This window comes from Hyla sarda, chromosome 8 (genome assembly GCF_029499605.1).
Source record: "Hyla sarda isolate aHylSar1 chromosome 8, aHylSar1.hap1, whole genome shotgun sequence".
NCBI lineage: Eukaryota > Metazoa > Chordata > Amphibia > Anura > Hylidae > Hyla > Hyla sarda.
In genome coordinates this window covers 52,615,644-52,641,121 of record NC_079196.1, presented here as the reverse complement: position 1 = coordinate 52,641,121, position 25,478 = coordinate 52,615,644, and the positions used below count along the sequence as shown (strand labels likewise).

General features: G+C 42.0%; 1 protein-coding gene across 2 annotated transcripts in view; it reads right to left on the bottom strand.

The window, feature by feature from the left end:
• Positions 1–25,478, bottom strand: part of GAD1 (glutamate decarboxylase 1) — a 109,989-nt gene that overhangs the window by 36,733 nt on the left and 47,778 nt on the right. For both annotated transcript variants that reach the window (XM_056534358.1, XM_056534357.1), the window contains 2 exons: positions 8,177–8,335; positions 5,183–5,425 (listed from right to left, as the gene is read on the bottom strand). In XM_056534358.1, coding sequence (XP_056390333.1) covers positions 5,183–5,425; positions 8,177–8,335 — 402 coding nt within the window. The remainder of the gene's footprint in view (positions 1–5,182; positions 5,426–8,176; positions 8,336–25,478) is intronic.

The following is a 25,478-nucleotide window of genomic DNA, read 5'->3' as shown; positions in this document are numbered from 1 at the left end:
GTTGCCCATAGCAACCAATCAGATTGATTCTTAAATTTTTCACAGGCCTTTTTAAAAATGAAAGAAGCAATCTGATTGGTTGCTATGGTCAACTGGTCAACTTTTCCTTTACACAGTTTTTAATAAATCCCCCCCAATGACCCAGAAGGAAAAAAGATGGCTTTTTCTGCTCGGACATATTCCACAAGTTGTCTTAAAACTTTAAATTTTCAGAGGGAAAGCAATCTATAATGTAATAACAAGACCTGACATCTGTGCCTATAAAATAGATTTGGCAAAAGGATAAAAAAATTCCATAAAATGTAAACAAGGAAAAGAAAACCCAACCAGGCCGTATACCGCTCCATGAATTGGATGGCTGGGTCGTAAAAAGCTTGCGCAATGTTAACAGACGCCTCATCTGCTTTCGCCACTAAAAAAAAAAAAAAATCGGGTCCTGCTCTTCGAAAAGCTTGAGGGTTATTAATGCTAATGGCGGAAAAGATTACGCAGCAGCGCGCAGTCAAGGGTCCGCCATTAGCCGAGAGGGAATGGCTTTAATTAGATCACAGTCAATGATGTGAGGAGAAAAACATGGCGCCACTCCGAGTATATCACATTTGTAGGGTTTCCCAACCAGTGTGCCTTGTAGTTTTGCAACAGCTGAAGGCGCACTGGTTGGGAAACACCGATACAGACCCTGATACACATCATATAGCTATGAGCACAGTCGGTAAATACACCTGGTATATAAGATACAGGTCACGCTATTAATCTTTACATCTGCCCGGAATTGTGTGTTTGCTTGTAGCAGGTGCACTCGGACTATTGTTTTCTTATGGGACCGCACCTAGACATCTACATGCCATGCATAGGCCTTGTATATATCCAACAATGAGGCACAATGCCTGGCCTTTTATGTTTCACTCAGTTGCCTGCAGCTCCAATAAAACCTTTGATACATACACTGTAGATCTGTCACAGACACCTGCTGCAGTAACTGGGACAAGGGATACGGCTACATTATCCAGATTCTCTAGGTGGTTTTGTTTTTAACACATTCATCCAGAATTAAAAAAAAATTACATTTTGGCTTATTGGGGATATCACCATAGGCAATGGGTTAGATTGACTAAAGCTGTCTGATTCGTAAGCTGGCCATACATTTTCTATACCTGTCAGATTAACATTTGTTATCTCTCCCATTATCCCCATACATAAAAATGTAAAATAGTTCATAGGGTTGAAAAAAAGACCAGAATCCACCAAGTCCAATCTATAACTCTACTGTGTCCCTACTGTGTTGATCCAGAGGAAGGCAAAACCCCTCCTGAGGCTGATGCCAATTGCCCCATAACAGAGGAAACATTCCTTACCGACTCCAATATGGCATCAGAATAAATCCCTGGATCAATGTTCTGTCCCTATGAATCTAGTATACATAGCCTGTTATATTATTACTCTCCAGAAATGCATCCAGGCCCCTTTTGATCTCTTTTATTTAGTTCACCCTGACCACTTCCTCTGGCAGAGAGTTCCACAGTCTCACTGCTCTTACAGTAAAGAACCCCCGTCTATGCTGGTGTAGAAGCCTTCTTTCCTCTAGACATAGAGGATGCCCCCCTTATTATGGGTATAAATAGATCATGGGAGAGATCTCTGTACTGCCCCCTGATATATAAAAGGAGTAGTCCAGGATTGAAAAACTTAGGGGACAAGGGGATAAGTTTCAGATTACGGGGGTACCGACCGCTGGCTATCTTCCGTACGGGGCCCCAACTTTCTGGCCAGATAGCTAGTGTCAACCACCGCATGGAGCAGCGTCCGACACGCCCCCTCAATACAGCGCTATTTGAGAGCTGGAGATTGCCGAAGGCGGCGCTCTGGCTCTCCCATAGAGTTGTATTGAGGGGGCGTGTTAGCCACCACTTTGTGTGGTGGTCGACACGCCCCCTTCCCGCGGACTGCCGCTGCCCCATATGGGAGATCGCGGGGGGTCCCAGCAGTCGGACCCTGTGATCTGAAACTTATCCCCTATCCTTAGGATAGGGGATACGTTTTTCAATCCTTGACTACTCCTTTAATTCATAGTTATTAGGTCGCCCCTAAGCCTTCTTTTTTCTAAACTAAATAACCCAAATTCTGATAATATTTCTGGGTACTGTAGTCCTCCCATTCCCTGTATTACCCTGGTTGCCCGTCTTTGAACCCTCTCCAGCTCCACTATACCTTTCTTGTACACTGGTGCCCAGTACTGTACACAGTATTCTATTAGGTCTGACTAGTGATTTGTACAGTGGTAGAATTATTTCCTTGTCATGGGCATCTATGCCACTATTGATGCACCCTATGATTTTATTAGCCTTGGCAGCAGCTGCCCGACACTGGTTGCAGTACACTGGGGGTCCAACTGCCGAGACTCCTGCCCGTCCAGAGAAGGTTGTCTCCCAAATGAATAAACCGTGGGCAGGGTTAGCGGTCCATTCATTTACTATGGGGCTTCCAAACACTGCCAAGCTCTTTTGTGAGGTCATTCTCTATAGGGCTTCTGAACATTGCCCCGTACAGAATGAAAGGAGCGCCAACCACACACATGGGGCAATGTTTCTTCATTCTTGGCAGCAGTGGGGGTTTAAATCTTGAACAGGACAATCTATAGGTGTATTCTGTGCCTTCTTTCCATGCCTATGAGCATTTTCTTCAGCATTGCAACACATAAGAAAACCGTCTCGAGCGTGTATATGCCGTAAAAAATTTAGAAAAGATTGGAAAGGGGTGAAGATGTGGGGTACGCTACTGAATATGCTGGTGCTGTATAACGTACAGTACTTGAATTAAATCAGTAAATATAATGGAGTCTTGTTTGTCACTCTAAAGCATCAATGTGCCTCCAGCTATTGCAAAACTCCAACTCCCAGCATGCTAGGAGTTGTAGTTTTGCAACAGTTGGACGCACACAGGTTGGAAAACACTGCTTTAAAAAGAGAAAATATGCAGTAAAATCCCATCCTATAGTTAAGCAGTTATAGGTCAAGAAACACTAAATGCAGTTCTAATAACTATTATATTTAATCTGCCTAAAACAAACAAAACCACATCAGTTCGTAAACACGTTCGCATTTTTACGGCCATTTTGATTCCTTTAAGGAACGTTAAGCATGCAATGATTTGTCATCTTGAACTCGGTGTATTAAAAACTCCTCTTGTTAAGATGTAGACGGCACATTACGTAAATAGCTTCATCTGAGTATCCATAAAGAGGATAATGAACACGGAGCCGTCTCTTCACAATGCGAGTCTATGCTTCACGTACCACAGAGAATCTATATACCCAGGCCCCGGGTGTACAGGAAGTGCCATCCATTCACACGCGCTGCTGTTTAACCTAATGAGATGTTTCCCTTGGCATACCTTAAGTTGGTTCCTTTTATGTGAATTACACTCTATTTAGTAAAGTGTTACCAAAGGGAGAGGCCCGCCGCTTCTGAAGAACATGTATTACAATTAAGTATAGATCGCTTTTAGAACAAATTTAAGTAGACTCAGCAGATGTTCCAGGACATTGGTTCTAAGGACCAAACTGCAACCCCCCCCCCCCCCCCAATGGCCAAATAGTGTATTTTCTATTGCATGTTGGCAGCAACGCCAAAAGAGTTGTCCATGGATTACTATTTTGTCTTCCTATCTAACCCTAGGACAACTAAATTTTTTGAAAGGCTCTAGTGTAGCAGTTCACAACATGGGGTAGAAGTACTTCTGAGGGTATGCAGAAACAAAATCTGTAATGGAAGCCGCAGCCACTGGTCACTGCTTCTAAAGTGGTCGCGGCCCATGCTGCCTGATCTTAAAGTGACAAAAGAAATGAGCAGTGGCTGCTGGTACTAGCTGACACTGCTGCCCAAGTATCAGGAGGACGGCAGAGGGGAACCGCAGGCACTGGGCTACTGTGGACGGTAACTCCCGTGTCAGCTTTGGTGCTTCACTGCTCCTTCAGTCAGGGGGCCTATTGCTATGAGACAGTTGGTCCCCGGACTGGAGGAAAAATTTAGCACTGAAGCGGGCAGTGTGGGGCCCTACAACTATATGGGGGCAGTATGGGGCCTATAGCTATATATAGAGGCAGTGTTGGGGCCTACAGTTAAATGGGGGAAGTGTGGGGGCCAACATGAATATAGGGGCCTACAACTATATGGGGGCAGAGTGGGTGACTTTATATCGGGCAGTATGGAGGCCTACAGCTATATGGTACAATTCTTGGAAATGGGCTGCCAAGGGGAACTCAGATAAAAAAAAGGTTGGGAGACACTGCTCTAGTGTACCAGGATAACTTAGTTATTTTTTCCATTCCTTGATGTATTGGTTGCCCTTATATTTTTTGAGATATAGTTTCAATACTATATCAATAGTCTCTATAGACTACTGTTCTCCAAACTGTGGACTTCCAAATGTTGAAAAACTACAACTCCGGACATGCTAGGAGTTGTAGTTTTGCTACATCTGGAGGTCCGCAGTTCGGAGGCCAGTAGTCTATAGAAACTTTTTCCATCTTTTTTTGTCACTATTTTTTATTGAACTTTTTATTTTCATTTTAATTAAGCAGAAAACAATGTATTTTTACTTTTTGTGCTCAAATGTCTACAAGACTTAACCATAATAATGATTATAAAATTGAAAGCCACTTAGTATGCAATCTTAAGGGTTCGTTCACACGTACCATATTTTGCTGGGTATTTGCCGCTGCGTATTTTACTACCCATTGAAGTCCATGGTTAGCAAACTACGCAACTGATTTTGCTACCCATTGACTTCAATGGATAAGGAAATACACAGCAAAATACGGCACGTGTGACCCTACCCTAAGGGTACGTTCACACATACAGGATCGGCTACATATTCTGCTGCATGTTTTCAGCAGCTGATTCTGTTACCCATTGAAGTCAATGGGTAGCAAAATCAGCTGCAGAAAAAATGGAGCAGATCCTGTAAGTATGAACGTACCCTAAATCCACAATATTATTCTCAGTTTTTTCCATATCCATGGTATTTTTAAGAAGCCACTTCTATATTGTAATAAATTCTCCTCAACCGATTGTTTCACCAGGATATTGAAATCCATACAGTAGTACCGAATGTAAATTTTGTAATAATGTATTTTATGTAATGTATTTTATGTAATGTATGAGAGTCCATAAAGGTAACATACCTGTCCTAACTCCATACTTCAAGGTATCTCTGCAGTCCACCAGGATCTGCTCGAGTGACTCCGGGTTGTCGGACAGCTCCAGGTTGAAGCCTTCTATCCCTTCCAGAAGCTGGTGCGGATGGTGGAAGTCTAGGACTTTGGTGGACCTATCGAAGGTTTTCCTTACATAGTTCATAAGTATGTCAACCACCTCCAGAAGAAACTGCATGGTGGGTTCTTCTCCATTCTTGGCAGGCAGTAAATCTGCAGAACAAACAAGCTATTATCAAGCCAGCCTTTATATGGAGGAGATGGATCACCAAATGGCGGGTGTCAGGTGCTGGGATCTTTATATATGACTTGAGCTCGGAGAATACAAATTGTCTGCGCAAAATACTAAATGCGCTATCACACATCACCCTGACAGCGCTGGCCGTTTCTCATTTAGAATTAGTCATATTTCTCTGTCTAATCTCCTCTCACCACCGGTCATCTCTGTGTTGCTGTGATGAAGAATTAAAGCATTACAGTATACAGACATTTTGGGTTTATAATGTAGCGGATTTTTTTTTTTTTTTGCATAGGCAGCAATGCAATTTCATTCCGAATGGCTTCAAGGAAATTGATGCAAAACACTTTGGTGTCATAATATTTCGCAATAGAATATTTTGCGTAACTGGCATTGTTTATTATGAGCTTATAAAGCATTCTTTCCCAAACAGCATGCCTCCAGCTGTTGCAAAACTACAACTCCCAACATGCCCGGATAGCCGAAGGCTGTACGGGCATGCTGGGAGTTGTGGTTTTGCAACAGACGGAGGCACAGTGGTGGGAAAACACTGCTATAAGGGGTCATATCTACCTATCATATGTGTCAGAAAACTTTTCGTAACTGTGGTTAATATAGAGATCAATGAGGAAATTGTCAGTAACACAAAGCAGTAATAGGTGAGTACGGATTCAGCAAATAATGATTATTCATTGTATCATGAAATGTTATACAATCTTCCAATACACTTTTTCTATTCAACCTCACAATTTTCAAGAACTCCGCTTTGCCGAAATCATCATTTGTTCGCTGAAAAACGAATGTCATGAATGATCCATTGGCTGACACTATAATACAGTAGTCGAGCAACCAATAAAATAATAAAAAAGGATATATCGATTATGATTTGTAATATCTCATTTCACAACTGTATTGTTAAACAGAACAAACATTCTAATAAGGCACTGTATTAACATTAATAAAGAAAACATTAGTAAAGTTATACAGTTTGTGATTTCTAATATCTCATTACAACTGTATTAGTAAACAGAACGGAAATTCTAATAAAGTATCAAAATTAATAAAGATAAAACTGATAAAGATATACAGTTTATGATTTATCATATCTCATTACAACTGTATTAGCAAATAGAACACAAATGCTAATAAAGTATCAAAATGAATAAAGATAAAACTGATAAAGATATACAGTTTATGATTTATCATATCTCATTACAACTGTATTAGCAAATAGAACACAAATGCTAATAAAGTATCAAAATAAATAAGTAAAGTATTAAAATAAAATAATAAATACATTTAAAAAAATTAGGCCCCCTTTACATATGTACGTCGTATGGCTGCGTTTCCCTCCGGCGCTGTAGAAAAAGCACCATAGAGAATCTGATTGTAGAACTGATCCTATTCTTTTGAAGGGGATAGTTCACATTCATCCAGCGTCTCAAGTTGGACAGCGGGCGGTGGAAAACGCAGAATGGGCACCAGACAGGGGAACGCATCTTGCTGCCTTCCCATGTCCGTCATGCACAATTAATAAACGTTGTGGCATCAGTTGCATTGAGTTTGGCCTGGGTTTACTGAACCAGATGCTGGACAAATGTAAACCTAGCCCTAGTAAAGATATAGGGGGAGATTTATCAAAACCTGTGCAGAGGAAATCTTGCCCGGTTGTCCATAGCAACCAATCAGCTCGCTTCTTTCATTTTTCACAGGCCTTCATAAAAATCAAAGCAGCAAGCGGATTGGTTGCTATGGGCAACTGGGCAAGTTTTCCTCTGCACAGGTTTTGATAAATCTCCCCCATAGGCCGACATTTATCATTGTCTTTAGACTGTTTTTTGTGTCTAGAAAAGGCGCAAAAAAGGCGCAAGCAGGGTTTATTTGCGCCTTTTTTGTGCCTTGGAGTTGCAATCCACTGATTTTGGCAATACACATGATATTGAAGGGTTTTATCAACTGCACCTTTTTGTGAAAAGGTGCAAAAAAGGCGCAAAGACACGGGAAAGTCTCTAACACTACACCAGCCCAGACTTAGCTTAGCTTTTTGGTGTATGTGAAGAGAGAAATTTCAGAAAATGTGACCTGCACAAAATTTATCAAAAGCCCTGCGACCATTTAATACATTTGGTGCTCCTACACATTACCAGCACACAAAAAAAGGTGTAGAAAAATACTTCACTTACACCTACAATGATAAACGCCATACAGTTTATAATTTTTAATATGTAATTTAGCAACTGTATTAGTAAAAGGAAGAAACATCCTAATAAAGTGTCAAAATGAATAAAGATAACATTTATACGGATATACAGTTTATGCCTTATAATATCTCATTTTCACAACTGTACTATTATTATTAAACAGAGAAAAAAATGATCACAAAGTATCAAAACGTATGCGCGTAGAACTTTAAAAACTTTCAATAAATATCCGAAAAGAGTAACGTAAAAAGTCAAAATGTAGGAGAAGTAATGCAAACATATGGAAAACTAATATTGTAAACTTCAACATACACTCATGATAAAAACATAAATCAACATTTTGCATAGGAAATAATGTTTTACATATTACAGATTCAAAATCATAGAATGTTGCAGGATCTTGTAATGCCGTTTTATTGGACTCTGCAATATTCTCTGTTTTTGCATCACTGAAGTAAGACATATTCCTTGCTCTAGAGAAACTTTACGGGTCAAAGAGTTGGAGAAGAGTTATAAGAGACTTACCTCTGGCGTACAGGTTGGAGAAGTCGGTTTCGGTACGTCTGAACCTGGATTCTTTCTCAATATTCTCACAGACCAGGAGATTTTTGGATGCCTGTCTCTCTTTGAAGGAGCTCACAATTCTGCTGGTGTCCTCCAAGCTGTTATTTCTCTGCAGAAAGCCTACATTATTACAAAGAGAGCAAGTCACAGGCAGGCTCCTATCATCCCTTAGCATGATGGCAATGGATGTAAGGTACTGGCTTTAGAACAGAAGATCAAATCTGAAGTTACCCTGTTACTCCTAACTGGGTCTGTGCAAAGGGCTATTTATGGGATTATCAGACTATAGGAGGCTGATCCACAAATGACATCAGCCAACATTTCGGGGGGGAAAAGAATGCAGTCATGCAAAGGACAAATGCATCTCCATCATTTGATATAGAGGTAAATTCTTATTAAGTTGATCAGACAGATTCCACTTCACTAACCAGCCACCGGGAAGTGGTTCAGGATGAGTCAATGCTATTACAGCCTGTAGGCAAGGTTTATGGACTGAACAGACAGATAGAAGGGGCAGCCATGTGTGATTAACAGCCTGACCACTTTCACTCACCCTCCTGTTGCTGGCTCCTAAAGAAAGGACAATAAAATCTGTATCTTCTCCTATAACTGCCTCCATTACAGACACTCATTTGTTATATAACCTTACATTCTAGAAGGGTAAATTAATATTTGTGACATGGCCGATTAGGGACATAGTGGAAATGGAAGGCTCGTAGAGGTCGTGGGTCATGTGTTTTTCACTCGATACTGGCATTAAAGGACGGAGCCATGGTAAATGACATGTAATTAATGGAATTGTCTTGGATTAGCTGCTCAATGGGGATGAAACCATAATTTTATTTTGGAATTACTATTCTGAGCAGCAGTTTTAGTGAATGAATGACAGTTTTAGGCAAATGGATGCCACCTTGCCACACTTATGTCTTCAAAAAAACTTTACTAGGCTTTACCTTTTAATGTATATTGACTTCATGAAAGTGTTCAGATAAGATATCAATGATACATTGTATATTAAGCAGCATAATGCAAGCATCTAACCTATTGACCCCAAAGTTGAGATGGTCCCCATTGTGGTTGCATTCACTTTTACATATACAAAGTGTCTTCTCCACTGTTGATGGTTGTATTCATAGTTATACAGGGGGATTACATAAAGACAACAAGGCCCTATAAGATAGATCGTGACAGGCCGCCCATGAGTGTTAGGTAATGTGAACATGGAAGTCACGTTCTTCACACCCAAAAGCTAGGAGAATAGAACTAACATTGATTCCTCTCTCAATGGGCCCTAGAACAGATACCAGGACTGCTCCTATGGTAGATATGTCTTTCGTTAAATAGGGACCATCTATTTAAGGTGTACATGTCTCAAGATAAAAATGCTCCAGGCTTACTTTCTAACTGGTTCTGATCCTGTCCCTGTGCTCAATATAGGTTTTTATTCTTTTTTGGCTCCTTAATCACTTGTTTATGTTATTCTCACTGAATGCAGTTTACAGAAGAGGAGGGGGCTTTCCTTTACTTGCCCTCACAGCCCTGTTTAAGAGGGCCAGTATCAGCCAAAGAAGGCTATTTACATCCTGAGTGATATTCTGTCTATAAAGTGAGCGCAGCACTTAAGAGCCACAATGATAGTACTCCTTCCCAATCTGCGACCCCACCCAATATATATGCTATAGTCTGATCATTTAACATCCCTGCCGGAAGTCCCCTCACCTTCTTCATGTGGGTCTCGGGCAATCTGCTGATATCGTTTAAAAAATATACTTAAAAATATAAATAAAGTAATATAAAAAGTGCCCCTCCCCTAATAAAAAAATGTAATCTCCCCCACTTTCCAATTTTCAAATAAAAAAAAAAAACATATTTGGTATTGCAGAAATTTGGTCACAGCCTATATCCTATATTCAAAAACTTTAAAAGTGATCAAAAAATCCCATCTAAACAATAATGGTACTGCTAAAAACTACTGATCATGGTAAAACATTAGAATGTTAGAATAGAGCAATTTTAGGCATGCTTATTTGGTCAGAAAAAGGTTAAACTTTTTTTCAAAATAATACAAAAGCTATGAAAATATGAGAATTGTTGTAATAGTATTGACACCACAAAGTGCATTGTGCAAAGTTGCAAAATCGTGGGATTTTTTTCAAATTATATAGTAAAATGAAAGATGTCATTACAAACAACAATTGGTCATGAAAAAACATAAGCCCTGATATGGCTCTGTGTATTGAAAAATAAAAGAGTTATTGCTCCTAGAAGACGAGAAGGGAAAAAAAACAAAAACGCTAAAATAAAAATTGTCTGTGTCCTCAAGGCCTAAACCCATTGTGTCCCTAAGGGGTTAAAGGGGTACTCCCGTGGAAAACTTTTTTTTTTTTTTTTAAATCAACTGGTGCCAGAAAGTTAAACAGATTTGTAAATTACTTCTATAAAAAAAAAAAATCTCAATCCTTCCAGTACTTAATAGCTGCTGAATACTACAGAGGAAATGGTATTCTTTTTGGAACACAGAGCTCTCTGCTGACATCATGACCACAGTGCTCTCTGCTGACATCTCTGTCCATTTTAGGAACTGTCCAGAGCAGCATATGTTTGCTATGGAGATTTTCTCCTACTCTGGACAATTCTTAAAATGGACAGAGATGTCAGCAGAGAGCACTGTGGTCATGATGTCAGCAAAGAGCACTGTGCTCGTGATTCAGCAGAGAGGACTGTGTTTCAAAAAGAAAACCATTTCCTCTGTAGTATTCAGCAGCTAATAAGTACTGGAAGGATTAAGATTTTTTAATAGAAGTAATTTACAAATCTGTTTAACTTTCTGGCACCAGTTGATTTAAAAAAAAATAAATAAATAAAAGTTTTCCACGGGAGTACCCCTTTTAAAGACAGGTGGTAAAGAAGTGCTAGGCCCAGATGTCTCAGGATAGAGGCTGTAGGGGCAAGAACCGATGCCACATTTATTTGTACCTGTTCTACACATTTATTTAATTAACTTAATTTTTGTTTTGTTTATCAAATAATGCTTAACTTATTAATGTTATGTTTTAGCAAGTGTTTCAGCTACTTTCTCCTAAGCAGATCACACATCCAAAACTGATATACAATGTGATTCGCTCAGTCATTGTAGCCTATTGGTCAATTGTGTCCCAAATCTGCTATAACTACCGAAAATACAGAATCTGTACATCATTTGGGCAATGACTGTCATCTGCCGACTGCTCTCATGATGCCCTCAGAGACAGAATGCAGGGCTTAGGCATTGGATAGCCAAGAGACATAAAGATCTGTTTTGTCATCTGTTGGACACAGATGCCACATGGACATGGCACCACATTCAGGGGCCTTCAGGGCTTGTTGACGGGGTATAATGTTTCAATAGCTGCCAGTCATCCATTGCCTGCACCAGTTAACTTATGGGCGGCTTTTCAACTAAGTCTGTCTGTGCAAATGTTACATTGTGTTTAGTCCCATTCGTGATTCTTTAGGATGAATTGCAATGGTCTCCAATCTGTGGTCCTCCAGCTGTTGCAAAACTACAATTTCCAGCATGCTCTGCATGCTGGGAGCTGTAGTTTTGCAACAACTGGAGGTCTACATTTTGGAAACCCCTGACGACCAGTATATTCATAGTGTATGGGACAGGTGAAAACGCAACTACAGTATCTCGCATAAGTGAGTCCACCCATTACATTTATATAAATATTTTATTCTGTCTTTTATGTGACAACACTGAAGAAATAACCCTCTGCTAAAATATAAAGTAGTGAGTGCACAGCCTGTATAACAGTGTCGAAATAAGTCAACACACAGCCATTAATGTCTAAATCTTGGCAACAAAAGTTACTACACCCCTGAATGGAAATGTCCAAAATGGGCCCAATTAGCTATTTTCCCTCCCCGATGTCATGTGACTTGTTAGTGTTACAAACTCTCAGGTGTGGATGGGGAGCATGTGTTTTAAGTATGGTGATATCGCTCTCACACTCTCTAATACTGGTCACTGAAAGTTCAACATGGCACCTCATGGCAGAGAACTCCTAAGAATCTGAAAAAATAATTATTACTCTACATAAAGATGTCTAAGGCTATTAGAAGATTGCCAAGACCCTGAAACTGAGTTGCAGCACAGTGGGCAAGAACATGCAGCAGTTTTACAGGACAGGTTCCACTCAGAACAGGCCTCGCCATGGTGGACCAAAGAAGTTAGTTGCACATGCTCAGCGTCATATCCATACGCTGTACACTGCATCAAATTAGTCTGCATGGCTGTCATCCCAGAAGGAAGACTTTTCTAAAGACGATGTATAATAAGGCCCACAAACAGTTTGCTGAAGACAAGCAGACTAAGGACATATATATATATATATATATATATATATATATATATAGAACCATGTCCTGTGGTCTGATGAGACCAAGTTTAACTTTAAGTTAAAATTCAGATGGTGTTAATCAAATGTTGCGGCAACAGGTGAGGAGTACAAAGACAAGTGTGTCTTGTCTACAGTCAAGCATGGTGGTGGGAGTGACATGGTCTGGGCCTACATGAGTGCTGCTGGCACTGCGGAGCTGCAGTTCATTGAGGGAACCATAAATGCCTTGCTATGGAAGCTGGAAGTACAGGTTAAGGACTGGTCAAGCATGTCTCCAGACCTAAACCCTATTGAGCACCTGTGTGGCATCCTCAAACAGAAGGTGGGGGAGCACAAGGTCTCTAACATCCACCATGGAGGAGGGGAAGAGTACTCCAGGGACAACCTGTAAAGCTCTGGAGAACGCCATGTCCAAGAGACTTAAGGCAGTGCTGAAAAAAAATGGTGGTCACTCGAAATATTGACACTTTGGGCCCAATTTGGTCATTTCCATTCAGGAGTGTACTCACTTTTGTTGCCAGGGTTTATACATTAATGTCAGTGTGTTGAGTTATTTTGAGGGGACACAACATTAAACACTGTTATACAGTCTGTGCACTCACTACTTTACATTGTAGCAGAGGGTTATTTCTTCAGTGTTGTCACATGAAAAGATAGAATAAAATATTTACAAAAACATTAGGGGTGGACTGTATATAATGTGAGGGGTGGACTCTCTTATGGGAGATACTGTATATATAATGTGAGGGGTGGACTCATTTATGGGAGATACTGTATATAATGTGAGGGGTGGACTCATTTATGGGAGATACTGTATATAATGTGAGGGGTGGACTCACTTATGGGAGATACTGCATATAATGTGAGGGGTGGACTCACTTATGGGAGATACTGTATATATAATGTGAGGGGTGGACTCACTTATGGGAGATACTGTATATATAATGTGAGGGGTGGACTCTCTTATGGGAGATACTGTATATATAATGTGAGGGGTGGACTCACTTATGGGAGATACTGTATATAATGTGAGGGGTGGAGTCACTTATGGGAGATACTGTATATATAATGTGAGGGGTGGACTCTCTTATGGGAGATACTGTATATATAATGTGAGGGGTGGACTCACTTATGGGAGATACTGTATATAATGTGAGGGGCGGACTCAGTTATGGGAGATACTGTATAAAATGTGAGTGGTGGACTCACTTATGGGAGATACTGTATATATAATGTGAGGGGTGGACTCACTTATGAGAGATACTGTATATAATGTGAGGGGTGGACTCACTTATGGTAGATACTGTATATTTAATGTGAGGGGTGGACTCACTTATGGGAGATACTGTATATAATGTGAGGGGTGGACTCACATATGTGAGATACTGTATATAATGTGAGGGATGGACTCTCTTATGGGAGATACTGTAAATAATGTGAGGGGTGGACTCACTTATGGGATATTCTGTATATAATGTGATGGGTGGACTCACTTATGGGAGATACTGTATATATAATGTGAGGGGGGGGACTCACTTATGGGAGATACTGTATATATAATGTGAGGGGTGGACTCACTTATGGGAGATACTGTGTATAATGTGAGGGGTGGACTCGCTTATGGGAGGTACTGTATATAATGTGAGGGGTGGACTCACTTATGGGAGATACTGTATGTAATGTGATAGGTGGACTCACTTATGGGAGATACTGTATATATAATGTGAGGGGTGGACTCACTTATGGGAGATACTGTATATAATGTGATGGGTGGACTCACTTATGAGAGATACTGTATATATAATGTGAAGGGGGGGGACTCACTTATGGGAGATACTGTATATAATGTAAGGGGTGGACTCACTTATGGGAGATACTATATATAATGTGCCACGAATATCTCAAAAAGAGGCAAAAATGGTCTTATGAGGTGCTGCTTAGGAGATCACAAAACGGAGAAACTCAGGCCAGCACAGGACAAGTGATTTTTATTTGCAAAAAGGACAACGCGTTTCGGCACATACAGAGTGCCTTCCTCAGGTCCAAACGTTCAACAGCACTCTTCAAATGCTGATGGGCAGAAGAGATGCTGGTAAGGATTCCTGTGTGTTGCGGCGCTGGCGTGGTCTAATGGGTGATACTGTATATATAATGTGAGGGGTGGACTCACTTATGGGAGATACAGTATATAATGTGAGGGGTGGACTCACTTATAGGAGATACAGTATATAATGTGAGGGGTGGACTCACTTATGGGAGATGCAGTATATAATGTGAGGGTTGGACTCATTTATAGGAGATACTGTATATATAATGTGAGGAGTGGACTCACTTATGGGAGATACAGTATATAATGTGAAGGGTGGACTCATTTATAGGAGATACTGTATATATAATGTGAGGAGTGGACTCACTTATGGGAGATACAGTATATAATGTGAGGGGTGGACTCATTTATGGGAGATACAGTATATAATGTGAGGGGTGGATTCACTTATGGGAGATACTGTATATAAATTGACCTTTACGTATCCATTTTTCCTGGTCTTAATCTACTACCATTGATGTGGATCGCGTGAAGTCATTCTAAACTATTCCTACCGTGCCATAAAATGACATTGTTTGTTTTCCTCCCCTTTGGACAAGTAATTGCATCATTTTCTTGCCTCAGATCATCAGCAAGGGCACTCATTTATTACCGCCTTTGCTCTTGCAACACCATCTCGATACCAGGGACTGGATCTGTTGCCAGGCAACTGGATTCTTTTTTCGTTTTGCATATTAAAGCTACACACGGCGATAGGGTAATTTGCATTAACAAAATTAGCTCAGGCGCACATTCAAACCATAAGTTCATTTACTATGCACCATGCCAGCAGATAAGAAGAGCTTCAGCTCGCTTCTTTTTGGTTCTCAATGTATTTGCCTACTTATGATCCTGTAGGTTATAAATCTACTTTAATATTTTCAGGCATTATTCCATTTCAAAATATATACCTGTAACTATGGATTCAGTATGCTCAATACACTTTTTTTTTTTCAGTTCTGTTCCTGTATTTGTTTAATACCTACATCTATGCAGCAAAAGGCTGCCAGTAGGGGGAGCAAAATGTAGATTTAAATATACAACCTGTAACTGGGTTTATTAAAGCTGTATATATTTCTTTTTAATTTGTTAATTCTCGTGGCAGAGTTGTGCTGTAGAAATATATGCATTGGACACATCGGAGCCAGTAAATGATCTTTAGTTTTATCAGTGTACATAGGCATTTATAGATGTGTGTGGTGCGCCACAGGGTGTGATGTGAGGTGAGGTGTAAGGGGCAGATGTTATGGCCTCAGGGGTAGATGGTATTAACTCCTTCTTGTCCTGATGCCAGGGCGTGGTTTGGCCTTATAACCACCCGAAGGTAGGACATTAGGATGATATCCTATACTGGGACATCATAGCTGTACTATCAGCTTGAGTCCCTGTACGACCTCAGGGCTCACCTGCAGTGTTCTCCCATAATGTAATTAGTTGTACATTGAATGTAAAGGACCTTTGGTATAGTCACATGGTTATTAGTCACATGATAATAGTTGTCACATGTTTAAGTCACATGTTTTGTTACCCAGAGAGCACCAGGTGACCCGCAGCTAGCCTTTGGGCTCCTTGCACAGCCCCCCCCCCCCCTTTATAAGGAAGGGAGGCGCTGCAATCTGACTCTTTTGCTCTTCCACCACACTTTCTGCTAAGGTCATGTCCAGTCCAGATGTCTCAGAGCCAGTGTCCAGCACATCTGGAGGCTTCAAGCCTAAATTACAGTCACAAGTCAGTTAGTCAAGACATCTCTGTCTGCTGTCACTATCTTCAGTCAAGTCAAGTCAGTTATAGTCAGCGTGCTAAAGTCTGTCAAAGTCACTGCAAGTCCTAGCAAGCTGCGAGGTCCCCTGTGTTACTGGTCACCTCTCTGGGATCCTGGCCTAGCTGTAAAGACTGTACGATCTTTCTAACTCAGTAAAGCTACCGTTAACCCTAACCTAGCCTTGGACTATTATTTGCCTTGCCTAAACTAGGACTAGCGGTGCTACTGTTCGGGTGGTTTTCGGTTAAAACCATGCCCTGACATCACGAACACGAAGGGGTTAACAAAACCTGCCCCTGGGCTACAACACCTGCCCCATACACCTCACTTCACACCCCGTGGCTTCGCCACAACTTTGGCATCACAAGCAGGATATGGGTGTGTGCCATAGCCATAAAGCCACATGTCCTCCCCCCTAGTCTGAGTCTGAATTGTGTCCAAGAAAAATTGCATGCCGATGCGAAAAAGTTTGCGCCAGAAAACTTTACGGACTTTGTCATTGGGATGTGTTTCTACCTTGGCGCTGATAAAGTAGAGGGGGAGGTGAAGAAAACTGTGCTGTTTATTTTGGAAATGTCAAAATCAGAACTGAAGCCAATTCATGCGCCAAGATGTCTGCCGTTGTACCTGAAAGGGTTAGGGAGGAGCCGGGGAAGCACGCAAAAGGTTCCCACCAAAGCCAGCGCCCCTCGCCTGGTGTGGAAGTCAAGGCGCTGTTAATAGTCTTAAGTGGAACTGGAAAGGTTCTCCCTTTGTTGCCGAGGGAGGGGGGGGGGGAAGAAGAAGAGGACACACAGCTAAGTAACTTACGGTCCCAGGGCCCGTTGATGATGTCCTTCTGGCCAGCGGCCATTTTGTTTGAGACCAGTATAAGAAGCGATGCAGAGCCTGACCTCTTCAGTTCTATGGAAGTGTTGGCTGAGAGTAAGAAGATGGTGGAGGCGCAGCTATCCACATGTGCGGAGTGTCCCAAGATGGCACCGGAGGATTGGCAGATTGCCGCGGCACAAGTGTTCCAGGAGTAAGCGGATTGCTTGCATAAGCTCTCCATTGGGGCCGAAGAAGTCCATCTGAAAGTGCCGTTACCAGAGGACAATGGAGAGTGGGCCGCAACTCTGGCTGAAGGTACGCCGAGGTCGTCACGAGAACCGTTGCCAGTGAGGCTGTAACCCCATCACTGGACCTGTGGATCCTGGGCGGAGATCGACACGGAGGAGTCAGAAGTGAGTACCCCAGCTGAGGGCATGTTCTCTACCTCTCCATCTACCCCCAGTCCAGAGCCAGCTCCCCAGGTCCAGCAGCCCCCAGAATGTCCCTGATCACCACCGTTACCTAGGTGGCTATTTGGCAATGAGCCTAACTTGATTCAGTATATGAGGGAGCATCTTCTTCCCCTGCCAGGGAAGTCCCTTCCCTCAGTTCCTCAGGCCCAGTCTGAAAGGGCCAAAAGAGAGGTTGCCACTATCATGGAGGAACTGAGGGTTCAGCGAATGGAGAGATATGGACCGAAACGGCTGCCGTACGAGGTGTGACAGAAGCAACAGCTAGATACCAAAATGTTGGTGGCCCTGTATATTAGAAAGCTAGAGTACCCCCAGGAGGGTGAGCCACCCCTGGAGCGCCGACACGCAACACCAATCAAGTTCGACAAAGTGAGGGGGTTTGGCACCCTTATGAACTGTCACCACAGAGGCATCCTCCTAGTGAACAGGAGGGAAGTACAATGGGACTATCTCCCCCCAGCTATGCATTCTCTTAACAGCGAGGAGATTGTGGAATACATGCCTGTACAGAGTCTGCAAGGGGAATGGGCAGCAGCAGTCACCAGACCTAAGAATGCCATGCCAATTCCCTTCGCCTACTTCCTCTCTGAAGATTGGGACTCAGATCCCTTTGGTCTTCTACCACCAAGTGTCAAGGAAGCAGTTATCCAAGAAGAGTATCTGGATCCACCTGTTATGGACTCCAAGTATCTGCGCCAAGGGTCTCCTACAGAAGTGTCCAGGCCTACTCTTATTGCCCCAGAGGTTTGGCCTGACCAGCGGGCACCCACAAAAGTGCCTCGGCCTACTCCAGCTGTTCAGGAGGTGTGGATGGCTCAACATGCACCAACTGTCATTCCACCAGTGGCGCAAGCTGCTGCTGTACAAGTGTGGCCACTGTGAGCCCGACCATCCCTGAATCCCGTTTGTCCCATGTCTCATGGAACACACATGTCAACCCCATGGAGTGGGCCCAGTCTCATTGTCCTAGGTATGTGTCACAGCCTAGAAAGCAGTCTGACCGCTGAGGTTGGAGTGGAAGGGTACCTATGGGAAAAATGTTCTGTTTGTGTACTCGTGTACAGTAACTTTACCAGACTTGGTCGTATGACTGACTTCTGTGTGTAAGCACAATCTTTTGTTATTACAGGTTTCTACAGCAATGTTTAAGCACAGTGCCTGGCGAACTAGTCAAGAAAGTTTTGTAGTGACCTATTTCGTAAGTGTTGTGCCCGGCTATGGCCGAGAGTTTCCTCAGGAACCTGACAGAGCCTGAGCTCATAGCACTTAAACTCTATAGTGTATCTGGACTACTGAGCGATACATGGACATCTGTATAAATACTGCCATAGTAATATATTTTGCTCACCGTTATGCACAAGGGAAATATTTTCGGTCCTGTACAATAATTGTAATAGTATAATAAAAATTGATATAATTTGTTGTACACCAAAAATTCGTAGTGCACCATATTTTCTGATGTCTGGCAGTTCTCTTGTAGGTTATCCTTAACCCTTCAGGGGAAGAAACATTTCACCCCATTGCCAACATCATGTACAGTGAAGTTGTGTACTACACATAGTCCACAAGTACACATAAAGTCATGTACACATATCCACTGTACATTAGGGCTGTAACACTCACAACTACACAGTCCATACAAATGTCTTATATGTCTAAAATGTCTAATGTAGTTTCTTGTGTCCATGTGCTCAGGATTCTTTGCTGGCCAGAAGGTATTCCTGTTCCCACAAACGCACGTAATTCAAAAGTCAGAGGTAACAAATGTCAAATGTTATCTAACAAAAATCTAGCATAAGAAAATGTCTAGCATAAATATATCTAGTGTTCTGGGGAGAAGTGTGTAATGCCAAGGGACCCCAGTAGCCAAGGCATTGGGCAGAAAGCCTGTAGAAACCCAATCCACCAGTGTTATGTTTTAGTAATGTAGAAAGTGTTGATATGTATAGTCAACTGTCATAATATACATAGTCATAGTCCATAAGTAGTGTTATACTATAGTCATAGGTATATACTATCATAAGCAAGATAAGGAGGCACAGTTCAAAACAAAAGAATAAATTAATCCAGCATGTAAAAGGAGGTCCCCAGTGAAGGCAGCCTTCTACATAAAAATATTAGGATGGTGTGGGTGGTGCACGGATAAAGCAGAGTATAATAGATAACAGCATTAAATAATAGTGGTGAATCCTGCACTCACCACGTCCATCGCTGCATCAAACGAGGCTCCATGGAGGGAGAAGGATTGTACAAGGGGGGCTCAGAGGCAACGACTGGTGGTTTTGTGCTAATTAGCACTTCTTCCGGCCTCCAAGGGCTGGAAGAAGTGCTAATTAGCACAAAACCACCGGTGTTGCCTCTGACCCCTTGTCTACAATCCTTCTCACTCCATGGAGCATCGTTTGATGCAGCGAGGGATGCGGTGAGTGCAGGATTCACCACTATCATTTAATGCTATAGTCATAGGTATGTTGTCATTATTATACATAAGCGCAGAATTTGAATATACGAATAGATTGTTTCAGGAGGCAGATAGAAGCAGGGGGCATACAGCCATCGGGGCCCCACTTCCTGTGCGCAGGTAACCAAATTGAGAACGGGACTTTCATTGGGCAATATCACAGGAGCCACTGGATGGAATTTGGTAAGCGACCCCTCTTTGCACTCCTAGTCACCCACACTTTAACCCTATGTATTGGGTTTAGTGTGGGTGATCAGGGTGACATTATTCCTTTAAGGGTTCAAACACAATGAGAGATAGCAATTGTCAAGGGGGTATAACAATTGAGATAGGAGAGATAACAACTGTTAAAGTGGAAATCCAGCTCACTAGATCACAACGCCCCACTATAGGGGGACAGTGTTTCACTAGGAATACATTACAGTAACAAGGGGCGTATGTAGTAGCAGACCATGCAGCTGCTATGGGGTCCTTGGAGAGAAGGGGGCCCAGCCTAACTTTATCCTGTCTCCCATGCTACTGGGTGGTGACAAACTGTGCAGGCATTGTTCCAAACAAGGGGTGATAGAAGAGAGTTTTCCCCTCCACAACCATTTTATCTATGGTTAAGCAAAACCCTGTCACCACAATGGTCCAAGGGTTCCTTTGGCATAGGGCTCCTTCTTATCTATATATCCCTATATCCCACTGTCCAGTAGTGTAACTTAAAAATGCAGGGTCCCAATGCAAAATCCATAAGGGTCCCCCAACTATAATGCTTTATTTATAATACCTGTCTCCTTATACAGTATAAGAAAGAGAGACCTAATGGGTCCCTCAGGCTCCTGGACCCGGGAGCAATCGCACCCTCTACACTCCCTACACTCCTGAGTGTAATACATCCTAGTATCTGTACATTATTCTGTGCTATGTTGGGCAGAATTGCACATGTTGGATTTCAAATGGTCACTAGACTGCAGTGGGGATACTGGATTCAACTCTCTTATCACCACCAACGATTACTGGCAACGAGTCCCACATAGTCATAAATAACTCCAAATTGTGACGTAAACTAGGCCTAATCTCAAACAGTAAACAAGCAATGTTCTTGTGGATTAGGGCATTGGCTCGCAGTCAGGCAGGCAAGGCTGCACAAAAAATCACTGGCTTGTTTGTGCGGCATTTGCTTTAATCTGTTGTCGCCCGAAGATCCCCTATTATATGGGGAAATGTGCGGCCGGCGACCAACGATTTACATAGTTACAGGGGATTTACATAGTTACAGAGTTAGTACGTTTAAAAAAAGACATGTGCCCATCAAGTTCAACCAAGAAGATGAAGGAGAACAGATATGGGTGAATGAAGGGGAGGGGATGGTATTTTATATTTCTGCATAAGTATCAATGGGGGCGATTTACCAAAACCCGTCCAGAGGAAAAGTAGCTGAGTTGCCCATAGCGACCAATCAGATGTCACTTTTCTGAGGCCTTTTCAAAAATGAAAGAAGGGACCTTATTGCTAGGCGACTCAGCAACTTTTCCTCTGGACAGGTTTTGATAAATCGCCCCCAATGTTATTTTGTTCTGAGAATTTCTATAAGCCGGTTTTGAACCCCTTAAGTGTTTCTGCTGTGACAGTCATAGGGGGAGATTTATCAAAAACTGTGCAAAGGAAGAGTGGTGCAGTTGCCCATGGCAACCAATCAGATTGCCTCTTCCAATTTAAATGAGACCTATGAAAAAATTAAAGAAGCAATCTGATTGGTTGCCATGGCCAGATTAAGGGGAGGGGGGCATTTATCATGTTTTAAAAGCTTTCAAAAAATTCCCATAGTTTTTGCATGCGCCAAATTTAATCCAAGAAAGTTGAACATTTTATTGGAAATTTCTGCCAGAAGATTTCTCTGCCGCATGGGGCAGCCTCACATTCATTAGATTTATCAATAAATCCAGTAAACTCCTGCACTGGTGGGGCTTTACTTTAGACCAGTAAAGTGTAAAATAATGGTCTTGGTAAATCTGGAATAGTTTTTCCCATATTTTTTATGGTCTATTTATATTCTTAGATTAGTATCACCGGCACGAACCTCTTTGTACAGGCTTGTAGTGTGGGTGATACTGATGACAATGATACTTACTGTTTCCTGCTCCGTTCCTCTGTTCTGCCTCAATTCTAGTTGTTCGATACGAATTCTAGTGATGTTTGGCCAACATCTTCCTGTTTATACCTCCTCCTCTGTGCTGAGCTTTCTCTGCTGCAAAATGGAGCTCAACTCCACTGCAAAGGCTTAACACAGCAGAGGAGGCATAGGTAGGAATATGCCAGTCGGATGGCACCGTACCAGGTAGGTCATTGGCATGTATCGAAGAACCGGGATTGTTGCAGAATGGAGACAAGGAGCAGGGCCAGGTTGACACTGAGAATTTCCGGCCAGAAAGATTCTGATCAGAGATTTCAAGTGCGGCCAGAGCCGAATGAAATCAGTCAAAGCTGGGACAGCACAAACATTGCTGTCCTGAAAGACAGATTCCAACAAAACATTGAGCAAGTTCAATCTTCTGGAATCATTTTTAGATCAGAATTTTCTGATGGAAATGCCTCCCAGAAAATTTCTCAGTGTGAATGGCAGAAAACCCATTCACCAAAATTCAAAAGGGGAATTCCGGTCGGAAATTCCATAGTGTAAACCTAGCCTAAGTATCGTTGTTATCTGTGTCACCCGCACTACAAGTCTGTGCAGGTTAGTGCACGTAATACTGAGGACTAGTGTTGCTCGCGAATATTTGCAATTCGAATTTTAATCACAAATATTGCATATTCGCATATTAGCACTATGATATTCGCAATTACGAATATTCGCTTTTTTTTTTTTTTTTTTCTCACAGTACACATCACAGTGATCATTGATCATCCCTCTCTGCTCTTCGCATATGCACATATTCGCCAATTTTGAGCCCTCCCTTCTTTAATGGTATAGGGAACTAATGGGCTAGTGCAGTGGTCTCCAACCTGCGGACCTCCAGATATTGCAAAACTACAACTCCCAGCATGCCCGGACAGCCGTTGGCTGTCCAAGCATGCTGAGAGTTGTAGTTGTGCAACATCTGGAGGTCCGCAGGTTGGAGACCACTGCACTAGTGCATTAACTCTGTGAAACCAATAGGCCCATTGTTGTCTATGGGGATCTCACGGTATGTAAAACTGTATGATAAGCAGGAGGGTCTCGGCAGTACAGTGGATGGGAGACCGTGCTGAGTTTTTTACTTGTAATTGACAAATGTAGGTCAATTGGCAATTAACTGAGTGTTTGAACCGTGGGAACTAGGTTAATGGGGTACCAAATATGGGTATTGGGGTTAATTAAAACTGGATGTAATGTGTAAGGCTGGGTATGAATGAATGAATGAACGGGAGGTTAAGGAACATAATGGGATATTTATCAATACCTGTGCAGAGTAAAGGTATCAAAACCTGTCCAGAGGAAAAGTTTCTGAGTTGCCCATAGCAACCAATCAGATTGCTTCTTTCATTTTTCAAAGGCCTTGTTAAAAATGAAAGAAGCAATCTGATTGGTTGCTATGGGCAACTGCACCACTCTTCCTCTACACTGGTTTTGATGAATCTCCCCCATCCTTCATTTTTCAGAGGCCTTTTCAAAAATGAAAGAAGCAATCTGATTGGTTGCTATGGGCAACTCAGAAACTTTTCCTCTGGACAGGTTTTGATAAATCTCCCCCTGTGCAAAGGAAAAGTTGTCCAGTTGCCCATAGCAACCAATCAGATCGTTTCTTTCATTTTGCAGAGGCCTTGTGAAAAATGAAAGAATCGATCTGGTTGGTTGCTATGGGCAACTCAGCAGCTTTTACAGGAAAGTAAAGTTTAACCACAACACAGTAACACTCCGTCCCACCCCAGGACTAGAACCACCACCAGGGTTTCCCATCCACTGTACTGCTGAGACCCTCCTGCTTATCTTAGTTTTACATACTGTGAGATCCCCATAGACCACAATGGGCCTATTCATTTCAATGGGCAAAAAAATCACAGAGTTAATGCACTAGCCCATTAGTTCCCTATACCATTAAAGGGAGGGCTCAATATTAGTGAATATTCGCATATGCACATCGATTTTTGCATATGCGCATAAATTTCCGCAAATGCACATAGAAAAAAACGAATATAATGAATATGCGAATTTCACGAATATTTGATGAATATTCGTCCATATATTCGCGAAATATCGCAAATTCGAATATGGCCTATGCTGCTCATCACTACTGAGGACAGATTCCCTTTAGAAACTTTGTCCATATGCCCTCTTAAATGTCTCTTTTTAAGACTTAACACGTTTAATTATTTTTATATTCCCTCATAACTATGATGCTCCATGCACCTTAGTTGGAGATGTCTCATGTCTCAGATGTCTAGTGTGGTGTCCCAGCACAAGTGGCTGTCCAGTGGTTTTGGACTGTCTCAGGCAGCCTGGCAGCCCTAGGTGTTGGGCCCACTAGCGTCGTTCTATTATATTAACCCCTTAAGGACCAAGCCCATTTTCACCTTAAGGACCAGAGCGTTTTTTGCACATCTGACCACTGTCAATTTAAGTATTAATAACTCTGGGATGCTTTTACTTATGAATTTGATTCCAAAAGTGTTTTTTCATGACTTATTCTACTATAACATAGTACACCCCACAGGTGTTTGACAAATTTCTGCTAAAGTTGGACGTGAAAATGAAAAATTAAGCCATTGGGCTTTTGGAGAGAGTATTTGTTTGGAATGGAAGTCGGGGGGCCATGTGCATTTATAAATCCCCCCATGGTGCCAGAACAGTGGACCCCCCCACATGTGACCCTATTTTCAGAAACTACACCCCTCATGGAATGTAATAATTGGTGCAGTGAGCATTTACACCCCACTGGCGTTTGACAGATCTTTGGACCAGTGGGCTGTGCAAATGAAAAAAATATGTTTTCATTTTCATGGACCACTGTTCAAAAAATCTGTTAAACACCAGTGGGGTGTAAATGCTCTCTGCACTCCTTATTACTTTCCCTGAGGGATGTAGTTTCCAAAATGGGGTCACATGTGTGTGTGGGAGGGGGGGGGGAGGGAGTCCACTGTTCTGACACTATGGGGGCTTTGTAAACGCACATGGCCTTCAATTCTAGACACATTCTCACTCCAACATGGGGTATTTATATACTCAGAAGAAATGGTGTTACAAATTTTGGGGGGCTTTTTTCCTTTACCCCTTGTAAAAATTAAAATTTGGGATAACACCAGCAAATACAAATTTTTCATTTTCAC